The sequence below is a fragment of the Halichoeres trimaculatus genome, unplaced genomic scaffold (assembly GCF_033239565.1).
Source record: "Halichoeres trimaculatus isolate MK-OKI-2021-1 unplaced genomic scaffold, fHalTri1.1 fHalTri1_scaffold_17, whole genome shotgun sequence".
Classification (NCBI taxonomy): Eukaryota; Metazoa; Chordata; class Actinopteri; order Labriformes; family Labridae; genus Halichoeres; species Halichoeres trimaculatus.
Window position 1 is genome coordinate 15,447,162 of NW_027437195.1, and position 12,839 is coordinate 15,460,000.

Consider the following 12,839-nt stretch of genomic DNA (forward strand, 5'->3'; position numbering starts at 1 on the left):
TCCCCCTCATGCTCTGAACCCTTTCTTTCTGCTCGCTTCTCTCTTCCTTATCTGCCTCCTCTCTAGCCCATATCTCCTCCTCTCTTTTATCCTCCATTTCTCTCCCTCTCTTGCCATTTTTCCTCCCTCCCTCTCCTCTCCCTCCCTCAGTCTGCTCTGTTGTCTGATTGAGAGTGAGTTACGAGGGGGCTGCAGCTGGAGGGGGCCACCGTGCCTCGTAATTACATCTCTTTTTATTACCCGTGCTAATGGCCCTCGGGGAGAGGGAAACAATAATAAATTAATAGAATATGAACTCCAGCTCAACAGAAATCTCCAGCATTTCATTTTGGACCGTCCTGAGCTCTGGCAGATGAAACGGTGCTCTGATTAATCTCTGCGAGGGGTTTGAAGCAGCCGTCTGTGGGTTTGGGCTGCCCCCTCCCGCACACAGCCGAGGGCTTTTGGGGAGATAAAGGCAGAGATGATGGTTTTGGTTTCTGTTGATGGCCTTTAGTGGTCCTGCTTTCACCCTCTGAGCCATGAATGATGATGTGTTGATGTATTTAGCGGAAACTAAACTCCTGTTTCATTTTTTGTCAACTTTATTTAATATGTGTTCCTCTGTCTCGTCAAAGGTGACTGTATCTGACATTAACATTTTGAAAGCGAGATTTAAGGCGTCCCCTCACAATAGGAACGAGGTGCTTTGGTCAGAGTAAACAAAGACAAACTCTGCTTCGTTATCATCTCAGGATACAAAGACTTCCTGAGACAAATCTGCCAGCCGGGTGGAAAAGGCCCTTCAAACATGCAGGCAGGCCTCTCTGATTTGGTCAATATTGTGTCATGTTTGGTCAAACCCCGCCAAGGCAGCGGGCTGGAAATGAAGATGTAAATATTGATATTTCATTAGAGGAAATCACCCACTCCGACGGCACTTAACCGGGCCACCTTCAGAGTGCGGCGGCCGGAGCGCAGTGTGACCTGCAGAGTCGGGAAGTCACTTCATTACTCGATTAAATTGAGTGGAAAAAGGCGAGGCAACGACACGAGATCCCATTTGGAGCGATAATTTAGGCCCTGAAGAGAGGGGATGGAGCTGGGGAAAAACACCACCTCTCCATCTCACAACACTGGATTAAATTCAAGGACTTTTAGCGTCAAAGGTAATTGTAGGCTGCTGGGCTTCATGTGTGCATATGGCTGAGAGGTGTCTACCGCACGAGAACGACTCTAAAGCCTCTCCAACAAGCCCTGAACAAGGCCTTCACGCAGGCTGTCACATTGGGAGCAGCGCTTTAGTTCCGCTTCAGTCCTCCTTGGCATTAAAAGGCTAGACAAAGCCTCGCCTGTGATTGTGATGCCAACCTGATGCGGCAATCAAGACCACGTCCACGCTTGCATGACAATTTCCCTCCGGCCAGTCCACATCCTGTCCGACTTAATGGCCACGTATGCAGACAAGGAAATAACACAAGAGAAGATTTTAACATGCAGTCTAGATATGTGTAATGGCACAGGCCGTCACAAAATATGGCTTATTGCCTGGGCTGATAATAGCCGAGTGTTTTGAGTGCTTCTGGCAGTTTGCTTTGTTGGGTCTAATTTGGGCTCTTCAGACCTCTGACCGGTCCAGTGAGGCACCTTTCTGTTAGCACCCCATTCTGCCGACTATTGATTCCCCTTCAAAATGTGAAGGCCTCACATTCTGATCCCAATCTGTTAATTAATGTATCCTTCAGCTCTTCCCCTGCAGTGGTCATCACCACGATAAGGGAAATTGAACACTCAGGTTCTCCTCTCTGGCTCTTCTTTTCCCTCATCCTGTTTCTCCCTGTGCTTTTTTCTTTCCCACTTCCCCTCACGCTCCCTCATCATGTCTCTTGTTTTTCACGCCTGCACATTCTCGTATTAGTGTGTGTGAGGAGATAAACATCATCCTGATGTGGGATCATTTATATTTAAGAGAAAACGGGTGTCACAGGTGCAGTGGGCGTCCTGGTCAGTACAGTAATCTGTCGCTTCTTAATCATGCCGTGGCAGGAAAGCGAGGTGGCAGCAAACTTGTAAAAGCAATCATATTAATCAGGGGCGGAGCTGAAGAGCCTAATATGCTGTCAGAATGGGCCGCCTGCAGGCACGCTGTGCGGGAGGAGGGTGGCTGAGAGATAGGGGAGGAAGAGTGAAGGGGGTTCTTGCAGTTTATTGACAGCTGAAGGGTAGTTTGTAGGAAAAAGGATGAGATGAGTATCTATCTCTTATCTGCTCCTCACTTGCTCTGACTCTTTTTATCACTTTAGTTCTTTGACTTCCTCACAGCCCATCTTTCAGAGATTAAGTTTTCTCTTTATTATTTTTATTTCTCAGCATATGTAAAGGTGTCAAAAGAGGAATAACTGAGGTTAGATGTGTCCAAGCTCATCACCTCATCCACTGCTGCTAGTGAGTGAGGCCTGAGGTTTATGCAGGTCTTCAGGCAGGCTGGAACCATGTGACCCTGGTGCTCTGTGTGTTTGTGCATACTTTCATGTTTATAGATTTATGTGCATATGTAGAGGTGTCATGATATTTATGTGCTCATGTGTGTTTGTTTTCCTCATTGTTGCAGGTTTGTGCTTGTGTCCTGTGTGTGTGTGTTCCCTCGTCACCTTCTCTTGCTACACAGTGCATGTCATGTCCTCCACCCCACCCCAATGAGAATGTCTCAGTGCTAATCCCCCCTCACACCAATAGAAGTGTGACAGGATACACGGGGGTAACCACATGGCTTTGTGTATGCTGGACCTTTGCACCGATTTACTGTCCTCACTTACAGTAAAGCCCACTCAAGTGCTCTGACACGGCTTCAAAGAGGACCTTTTCACTGTGCATTTAAAATTAAACACCCCTCGTTGACATGTGCCTCATCGTATACTCCAGGATACTAGAGCTCCACAAGTCACGTTTGGTTTACTGATCGACTCAAAGCACGGCCTTACTTACTTTTACTTCATTTTATGTTTTAAAAACAGAGGAAGACCTCCGCTAGAATCTTGCTCAATGATCTTTTGAACACACACTCAGGTTCTTGCTCTTTTGATTTGTCCACTGTCCTCAGGTTTCTCCTCCCTGTCTCTGGGAGATCAGATGAGTTTACTGCAGAGTGCCTGGATGGAGATTCTCATCCTCAGCATCGTGTTCCGCTCCCTGCCTTACGAGGACGAGCTCGTGTACGCCGAGGACTACATCATGGACGAGGAGCACTCGCGGCTGACGGGCCTGCTCGACCTCTACGTCTCCATCCTGCAGCTGGTGCGCAAATGCAAGAAGCTCAAAGTGGAGAAGGAGGAGTTTGTCACCCTGAAGGCCATCGCACTCGCCAACTCAGGTGAGGTTTATTCTTATTTTTATTGGAAGACAAGATAATTCTGAAAATATTTAGACTAACACATAAGGGGGAAGCTATTTTCTCCATGATCCTGTCTTTTATTTTTTAGCCTTCTACACCTGCATCTCTTAATGAAACAAATAAATAAATAATGTGCAGATATCAAGCTAGACAAAGAACATTTGCATTTAGAAAAATAAATAATGTTGTGATGTGTATTTTTTATGTTTATTTATAATGGGATTATCTTTTGATTTTCCTTTAATTTCACAAATTATGTTTTTATAAATTGTTGTATTTGGAAGAATACAAGAAAATTCATGGATATTTTTCACCCATAATATCAGGTAAATAATGAAAGGCAATTATACAGGTGTGTGTTGGCTAAAATATCAAACCAATATTACACATTAATTTACAATCCAAGTTTTAAACATTTTTGTAAAGAAAGTTTGGACTCCTTTACTTCAGTATCCTCACTTTCCCCTGCCTTTCCCCCTGACTAATGCGCCCTGGACACTATAATGTCCAGAAACAGTGAGATAATGTCTGACACAGTTCCAGAAGTGACATTTCTTAGTTTTTCAGGAGTTTTTCAGTGTAACCTTTAGTTTGGAGAGTGGGATGGAGAGATGGAGCGAGGATAAGGGCAGTGTGTGAGCGGGGAGCGTTTTTAATTGAACACCTTCCATGTTGTGGTATTTCTCCTGCCCCCCCCTCCTACTCGTTCTTTCTCTATCTCCATAACAGTAGCTGCAGGGCACAGCAGCCACGGGAGATAAATTTAGCATTTCATTAGAAGCACAGGGGCTGTCAATAAAATGTGTTAAGTCGAATGGAATGAGTATCAGGGAGTGATAGGCCTCGTTTGTTCCGATGCCGAGACGGCACGCTGCTATCGACAGGCTCCTTTTGAGAAGGCAGGACCTGTCCCGCTCTGATCAATGCACGCCCGGGTCACTGGGCTGCTTTCCCTTGTTTTGTCCCCGGCTGAAAAATGAAAATGCTGATGTTGGAGCTTTGCTTTCAGACGACAGGGCTTTGAGGAGGGAGGGAGGGAGGGAGGGAGGTAGAGAGGAGAGCTGGGGGTCGAGGAGGAGGAGGGTGTCCAGAATGTTAGAACAAGGTCTCAGGGAGATCGCTCTCCTGGGAGCCCCTCTGTCTGACAGCTGTGAAAATTCATAGCCATTGATTTTGTAATTAGCAGTTTATCAATTGGATCGACGTGGGCTCACTGATGGATTGCGAGGAAATTGTTTCTTCAAAGTTGTTTTTTTAAGCCCAGCCCTCCTCTAAGGAATACAAGCTGCATGCTCATTGTCTCCTGGCCCTCCTCCTACTCAGCTGTTGAGTTATCTTTATCGCTCTTTTCATTTTATTCTCTTTTTCCCATCACTGCACATCATTCACTTCCATTCAGCAGATCCAAAGCTGAGTATTTCGCGTGTTAATCAGGGTAAAAACAGAATAAAATATTGTTTTGATTTGTTAAAATATGTTCTGAATCCAGCCTCTGAGAAAAGAGATAATTATGTCACACCACATCCTCATCTTTGATTCTTTTTCCTTTTTTGCCTTTTGTTCTTCTATCCTCCCCCCTCACCCCTCTCCCTCCCTCCCTCCCTCCCACATTCACTTTACAAAACGACCTACTTCATTTTACCACTGTGGATTTGAAAACCGTCAGGGTGAGAAATGTCTCAAGGTCTTGGGAATACAGTTGTTCCAGTCAATGAATTTGGGGCGAAGTCTGAAATCTGTTTTGCCTTTTATTGTCCCGTGTGGTAAAATATGCACCGCCAAGGTGAGACGAGTCAGGCAGCCAATGACACGCTGCCTCCAGAGTGCCAGACACCGGTTAACCAGTGAGAGAAAACGGCGACCCCGAGGCCGTCCCTGAGAGAGGCCGGGCGGTAGAAAAAGAGGATGCAAGAGAAAAGCTGTAACACGATGTACAGTAGGATCAGGAAAAAACCATCTCAGTGTGGCGAAACACTATAGGAGCAAAGAACACCGGAGAGACAGCGGACTGAAACTATAGACTGTTCCAAAATCAGCGAGGAGGGGGAGGTTTGGGCTGACTGAATCTGAGTCTCAGTGTTTGCACTTCACAGCCTTACATGAAGATAAAATATAACACAGAACTATCACGTCTACATGAGGGTTACTTCATTCAATAACAGTTTTAAAGCTGTATCCAGAAGCTCTCATGGTCATGAAATTAAAGAGGTGTTGTTTTCCTCTCTGGCCTGTTTATAGCGTCCAATCCTCTAATGGAACTCCTTTTTTTCTCCTCCGTTTTTTGTTCGAAAACAATCTGTTCTTTGGAACAGCGAGGTGTTTAATGTGTGCTCACTCAGCCCAGATTGGGTGCTATTCATGCCATTGTTGCTGGAGGACAGCATTGATTTTCAGTCTTGCTGGTCAAGGGCCATATGAATATCCCGCCCAGCCCCTTGAAGAATAAATATATAAATAAAAAAAATAAAGTAGATGTTTTTTTCTTCTTTATGATCTGTTCTTTATCTTGTCAGTGTGTGAGTTATATTGATAATGTTCTCCTACCTTCCAGCTTCTGACGGGGCAGTAAAGATCAGTCATGAGATTTAATTTTGCTTTCAGAAAATCCATTTCACACCGCTCCTGTTCTGCTGTAAACTACAACTCTTTGTTACTTTTTTATTTCTGTGTTTGAAAAAATTCCCTCTGCTCTCCTATCATCAGACTCTATGCACATAGAGGACATGGAAGCGGTCCAGAAGCTCCAGGACGCTCTGCATGAGGCCCTGCAGGACTACGAGAGCAGCCAGCACCAGGAGGACCCGAGGCGGGCGGGCAAGCTGCTCATGACGCTGCCTCTGCTGCGGCAGACGGCGACCAAGGCCGTGCAGCACTTTTACAGCATCAAGGTGCAGGGCAAGGTGCCCATGCACAAACTCTTCCTAGAGATGCTGGAGGCCAAGGTCTGATGGACCGAGGGGTTACAGAAAGAGACTTGAACCAAGCCAGGAGAGGAAGTCCCCCCACAAACTGAGGCAGGGCAGAGACCATTTCTCTTACTCCTCCTCCTCCTGGAGCCCCGGACACTGAATAAAAAAGAACAAATGCAAAACTTGGTTATTAGTATAATTATAAAAATGATGCAGATTAATTTAAAATATATAAGAAATACTATGTACAGTAATAATTTTGTTTTTTTGTTAATTGTCAGTGGTCATGCTGTAAATGAAGGACCCCACTGCCCCTCAGCATCTTCAGAACAAAAAGCTGCCACATCTTGATAACAAGAAAAAGCGTTTTCTTTTTAAATTGTTCTGAAGACGGCCGAGGTGTCGACATCCATAAACAGACTCACTTGTCTCACAGCTGTGTTTTTGCCTGGACTTTACCAGGACATGTAAATATTTATTAATGGAAGGCTGAGTGTACAGTTCAAAGTCTGGTGACCTTGGTGGCCATTTTCTCTTGTTCTCCTCCTGGAAAAAAAATGACCTAAATGTGAACTCTTATCAGTTTAAATGTACTTGGATATACCTCTCAGAGCAGTAAGCCGTGTGATCTTTGTAGATCTGTCTCAGACTGAAAGACTCGCTGGTCCCATGTTTAACCAAACTAGCATAAACAGGTACAAATAGTCAGTTGTCTTATTCTGTAGTAACTCAGCAATAAAGGGAGCTGTGGGGAAACAGGCTTAACCTCTGTCGTTCATGTGCTTTACAATGCTGCTGTTGCTGTTAGACCATGCCTGTGAGTCTCAGTCACACCACTGCACCGCTGTCACACACCAGTGCTCCTCCTCTCCTTGTGTCGGTGCTCTTCATGCAACTCATTGAACCCCAAATTTGGTCATTGTTTAAGCCCGTGGAAATCGCCTCTTGGCGTGCAAATAGATGACCTGATTCACGCTAGGTGAAAGATGATCAGCAGGTTTGGCGTTGGCAGTATCAAAGGATTTATGCCGAGTGGCGTACGTCCAGGAGATTCCATGTTCAAACAATCAGAGGCCCATATGTCAACCGCTCTATTTTGGGCACCTTTAAGCCTGTGGCGGAGTCATCCCACACACAGGGAGCAAGGTGCCCAGCATCTGCTCTCACCATTTTAGACACCTCCCTTCTTTTAATAGCTGTGCCCGCGTTTATAGAGCTTCAACCAAACGGAGGTAAACGGCAGGTGCAGAGCAGGAGTGGTGGCACTTCACACTGGGTTTATTTTTAACCCAGTGGGAGGCTGTTGTCTGTGCGGCCTCCCTCCCTTTTGGAGTACAGTAGACACGTGGATCACTTCTTCTTGACCTCATGTTGACTCAAAGGCCGGTGCAGAGCAGAGTAACACCCTCCACTCTGGCCAGGAGGCGGATGAGCATCTGTGAGGAGCGCTCGGGATGCCCAAGCATGCACATGTGAATAGCTATGCAAGAAATACAGTGTCAGCAGCAACACAGCAGTGTGTCAGTACAAGGTGTGATCTCTGGTGGGAGACACAGATCTCCCTCTCTCTGTATTCAGCTCCACGTCCACTGCGCTGGGTGTGAGTAACACTGTAGTCTTCTCCACTCCTCTCCATGTGGGGGGGGGGCTGTGTCCGAGGTGAATGCTTATACTACTGAAGGATTTTATGTGATGTGATAAATTGTGGCGCTGTCACAACAATATGATACTGTGATCAAAGGAATCCCTGACATTGCAGTAGGGTTGAGTTGCCGCCATGCTTGCGATATCACTGGCTAGCACTGATCCTGCAGTCTGATTGGCCACATTATGGAGGGCGCCTAGACCCACTCCAGCACCCAATCAATGCGACTTTAACTAGTCACTACCCACTTAACAAGCTCCACCGTAGAGGGTGACAGTATACCTTGAGTTCATTTACTGTTGTGCAATACAACAGGGACCAATTCTGACTGAAACCATGCTGAAAGCATGTTTTTAATTGGATTTGGGAGAATCTATGTGCTAATAAGTAACATATTGTAAATCCCTCGAATCACAAACATGTATCCTGTAAATCAAAAGAACTATATTTGATTTTCTCCTCTGATTAAAAAAGTGCTTGTTTGAATAAAATTGCAGTATAAATAAAAACTTTTGCAGAAAATCTTTACAACTAGAATTTTGTAGAGGCCCAGCGTGATCAGCCATAAGAATCATAAATAACGGGAGTCTTCTCACCTCCCTTTTCCTTTCTCTCCTGTCGATAAGGCACTGTGTTACACAAAAGAGAACACGTCTTACATTAAAGGCTGTGTCCAAGTATGTAAATATATAAGCGTGGATACAGTACGTTGCCGAAATACCATAGAAAAAAAGGTATGCAGCGCCCTGCTGACTACTACCTCATTATAATATTGTCAATACTTCACTGATTCTACACGTTATCCTCACATGTGTGTGACATACCTGAGCCATCCATGTTTTTACCCAACACACTGCTCCTCCCTCAGTGCTTCTGCCAAAACATTTGTAATTGTAGTTATGGATCTGTTCCCATTTATTCTTCATTGATCTGTTTGTAAAGGTAAAGCATGCTTCACATCGATCACGTGACTTGGCCATCAGTGGGCGTCACCCCTCTTTTTTTTTTGGTTACAAAGCGGGTATGTGTTTTTATGAACATCAATGTGTCAGAATTGGTCCCTTGGTGATAAATTGCAGACAGGGGCAGGTGACTGATTTTCTGCATCTGTGCTCTGAGTATTTATGGTGTGAAATATATCATTTGGCAATGGTGTACATTGATATCTCTGATGGTTGAATCACCAATATCTGTGTAACTTTTATGTTTTGATTTTCAAAAAGGTAAAGGATCAATGAATTAAATACTCCCTGAACTCTGTGATTCTTCTGTGGTCTGACTACACATGTTACTGTCATTTATCTGACACACTTGTTAAGGTGAAGCCCATGTTGTTAATGTTTGTGTTGCGTTGTGAAGCTGCTACGTCAGAAGGCTAATGCTGTGACAGTGCTCATATGCAAAGCTTAGGAAGGTACATTTTTAACATTTGTCTTAGCTAAAAGTGTTAGCATATTTGCTCATGAGCACAATGTGATTGGTCTGAAGATAAAGGCTCATTTACTGTACGCCTGTGGAGGCAAATCTGCATTTTTCTTTGGCATCTCCTAATGTTACCAGTTTCACAGATATCTAACTCAAATGATAAAAGTTTTAACCATCCAGTCAAAAGAAGAAGTATCAGCTTCAAAGTGTCAGAAAATGTTACTTGTGAATAGAGATGGGTACCAAATTAGGTACTTTTACAGGTACCGACCAAATTCTGTCAAAAGTACTGGGTACTGATTCATGTAAAATCGAAAGGTACCATGTTTAGGTACCTGAATACATCCTTGTGACAATGAGGGAGTGGAAGAGTAGGCGATTTTCCATACTTGACATGAACACAGCATTGCAAGGTTCTATATTGACGAATAAATATGCTAAGTTGAAAAAAATATATATTTTACTATTAAACAAATTGATATTTTTTACCACATAAACACAAGAAAGTACCTAAAATTGGTACCGTTGAGTACCGGTGCCAAGTACCAGGCATTGGCAAAAATAAGTAATGTGACTCTTGTACTGCTGTAGCTTAAACATAAGGCACTTGTGTAAGACAATTCCTCAAAACATCTGTTCAGTCTTAAACAACATAGCTCTTCGTAAATATAGAGAAGACAACGGAAAATCTGCTGCAGGAAAAACAAAATGGTAACTTGTTTACTGAGGTTGTTTTTCATGGTATTTTCTTGAGCCCTGTTTCTGTTTTTCTTATTGAACAGAGGTTTTCACTGCGGCTTTCTCTGGCAAATACAAATTTCAACCAGCGGGAGTTGATCTTATAGCCAGGTCTACACACTGTATAAGAAAGATAGGTGTTTGAGACACAACTGCTTTCCATGAATATCATAGATAAATCTCATGTCATCAGACCAGTTGGAGAGATTTAAAAATAAAAAATTTGTTGACTAAAAGGCAGGAATTTTAGGTTATAGAAATTCTGGCACAGCTTTAACAGTGCAATGATTACCACTGCTTTAGTAAGTCGATCGTCGAACAACTACCGCCGTGCATTTTTGGAATGTTGCTTCAAATGATGGCTACTACCATAATGCTATACTACCCAAATGTAAACAAGCTGAGCGAGCAGACAGAAACTTGTTGCACTGGGTTGTTAGACAGCTTTTCAATCAGGAAAAAAGGAAATCAGGTTAAATGTTCAGTGTCTAGTTGGACTAACATGCGATGTTTGACCAAATAGAGATTGTTAACACCTGAGAGGATGCATGAAGGCTGCTAGCTCTGCTAACTTTAGCCATGTTTGGTAAACCTGTTTGACATAAAGCCATGTCAGATATGATTTGCTAAATTATGGCAGTTTCTAACGTCATTCTGACTTAAACTCGTCAGCCAATCACTGTTTTGAATTTCAGGTTGAAAAAAAAACAAGAAATGAAATTTTAAGACATCTCTAATTTAGTCACAGATCCTTTGAAACAACTCTTAGCCTAACACTCTCACTATTCTCATACACACACACTTTTGAGTTCAGCTAAAGGATAAAACAATGATCAGATCAGAGCTCCCAGCTGACGGCAGATGCTTTTGCAGCGAGCCAGACCAGGATTCACACACAGGCCACCCAACCACCCAGCCATCACCCACAGCCTGTGCAGGGCCAGGAGCTGTTGAAAATGGATCCGTCACAGGAAACAGGCAGACAGACACGCTAACGCTGATAGTGGCAGGAGGGGGGGGAAGCGAGGGGCTGCAGCTCCATTATTTCTGGAAGCTGATATTCCAGGGAGTTAAAGTATTCCCTTCTCTATATAATTATAAGAGCCAATTTCCCTTTTTGAAATAATGTCTTGGTAACCAATTAATTGTAATAATCCTCTTCATGGAAACAATGGCATCACAAGACAAGAAGGAAAAAGAAAAAGAGATTTTGAAGCCCACACAAATAAAATGTAGAGCACGGCTGCCAGACGCTGTATTTTTAAAAGCAATGTGCGGCTCGTTTCTCATGCAAATCATCCGGTACGACCAGATATTGCCATCAATAAGTTTCCCACAGATACAGTAGCCAGGCAATCATTTACCTCCATTGACAGGTCAAAACACCTTTCATTAGAGTTACGAGGCGTCTCATCAAGATGCTGCCGCGCTCGCAGCTGTACGACTGCTGTGTATTGCTTAAGTGTGTTTCATTATTCCCAAAGCAGCGTTGATGATGGCGAGGGAAAGGATTACACGTCAGGGTGAGTGATTGGGTTTGAACAGAGCTGCTGCATACACTTTGTATCAACCCAGGGCTCAAATTACACTTAGGTTGAAAACGGAGCACGCAAATGCCCAGGAGAGCTTGTGGCACAGAAATGAAGAGTGGGCCACCATCTCTCCCTCTTTCTCCACTACACACACACACACATGAGCACACACACACATTTCATCTTTCTTTCTTTTGTCAAATTCTCTCTTGCCCCCTCCTTCTTGCGCTCTCCTCCTTGTTTTTGAGGCTCAACCATCCTTTATGGGCTTTCTTATTGTTCCTCTGATTCTGTTATGTGTATTTATTGCTCCATTTGTGAAATTGGAGGCACCGGCCGACAAGCCTATTACTATTCAATAACAGGAGCCGGGCGTTTTCACAACCGTGGGCTATCAATGTCCCAGACAGAAACGTTACGTCACATCAATTTCAAACAGCAGACGGATTGTTTGACTGTTGTTGTGGATTATATTGGAGGGAAAAATTCAGCCGCTTTCCAGCAGCGTCTGATCTTGGAACCAAAAGGACACAGAATCGGCCGAGGAGTGGATCTATTTCCTCATAGATCCTGGTTACTGCTGTCCTCTTCCTACCTGTCCTACTAGCATTATCTGAGCCACACACCCCTCCACACCTCTGACCCTGCCCCTGACTCTCTTTGGCTGATCAATAGACTGTCAAAGTGCCTAGCAGGCACACGGGCCAGGGCCATCTGAGATTTCGCCCTCTCATTGTCCATCTTCACTGTTTTAAGTGCATTTATCAGGTTACACATGCCGGCTCTCCTCGCCACTTAATGCACAGCTGAGTGTAGCCATCCTAAAAAGCCATAATGGCTATCAGTAGATGTTTGTCCCAGTTTGTTGAATTACTCTGGTCACACTTTTATCATGCTATCATACAGTGAGGAGTAGGGGAGTTTGAAATTTCTATATTTTAAAATGTGTAGTTTGTGCACACCTGAGATTACAGTTATAGACACTTCACGAAAAACGTCACCAAAGTGCATCATGTTTGTGCAGCCGCCGATGAGCAAAGCATGCAGGTGCAGCTTATCAGAATCATAGATTGTATAAAACATGGACATAGCCTCCGCAATGTCACCCGTCTGTTCCTAAAACCGTGAGCGGAAGCCAATCCGTGGACACAGCCACATTCGCTATGACGCCGGCTGTGATTTTTTTCTTCAAGCAGCTACAGGGCGCCCAGCGGTCACGT

General features: G+C 44.1%; 1 protein-coding gene across 7 annotated transcripts in view; it reads left to right on the forward strand.

Moving 5' to 3' along the window:
• The window catches only part of esrrb (estrogen-related receptor beta), a 48,250-nt gene extending 39,081 nt beyond the window's left edge, over positions 1-9,169 (forward strand). For all 7 annotated transcript variants that reach the window (XM_074692659.1, XM_074692658.1, XM_074692657.1 and 4 more), the window contains 2 exons: positions 3,080-3,349; positions 6,074-9,169. In XM_074692659.1, coding sequence (XP_074548760.1) covers positions 3,080-3,349; positions 6,074-6,318 — 515 coding nt within the window. In that variant the 3' untranslated portion in view covers positions 6,319-9,169. The remainder of the gene's footprint in view (positions 1-3,079; positions 3,350-6,073) is intronic.
• Positions 9,170-12,839: the final 3,670 nt, after the last annotated feature.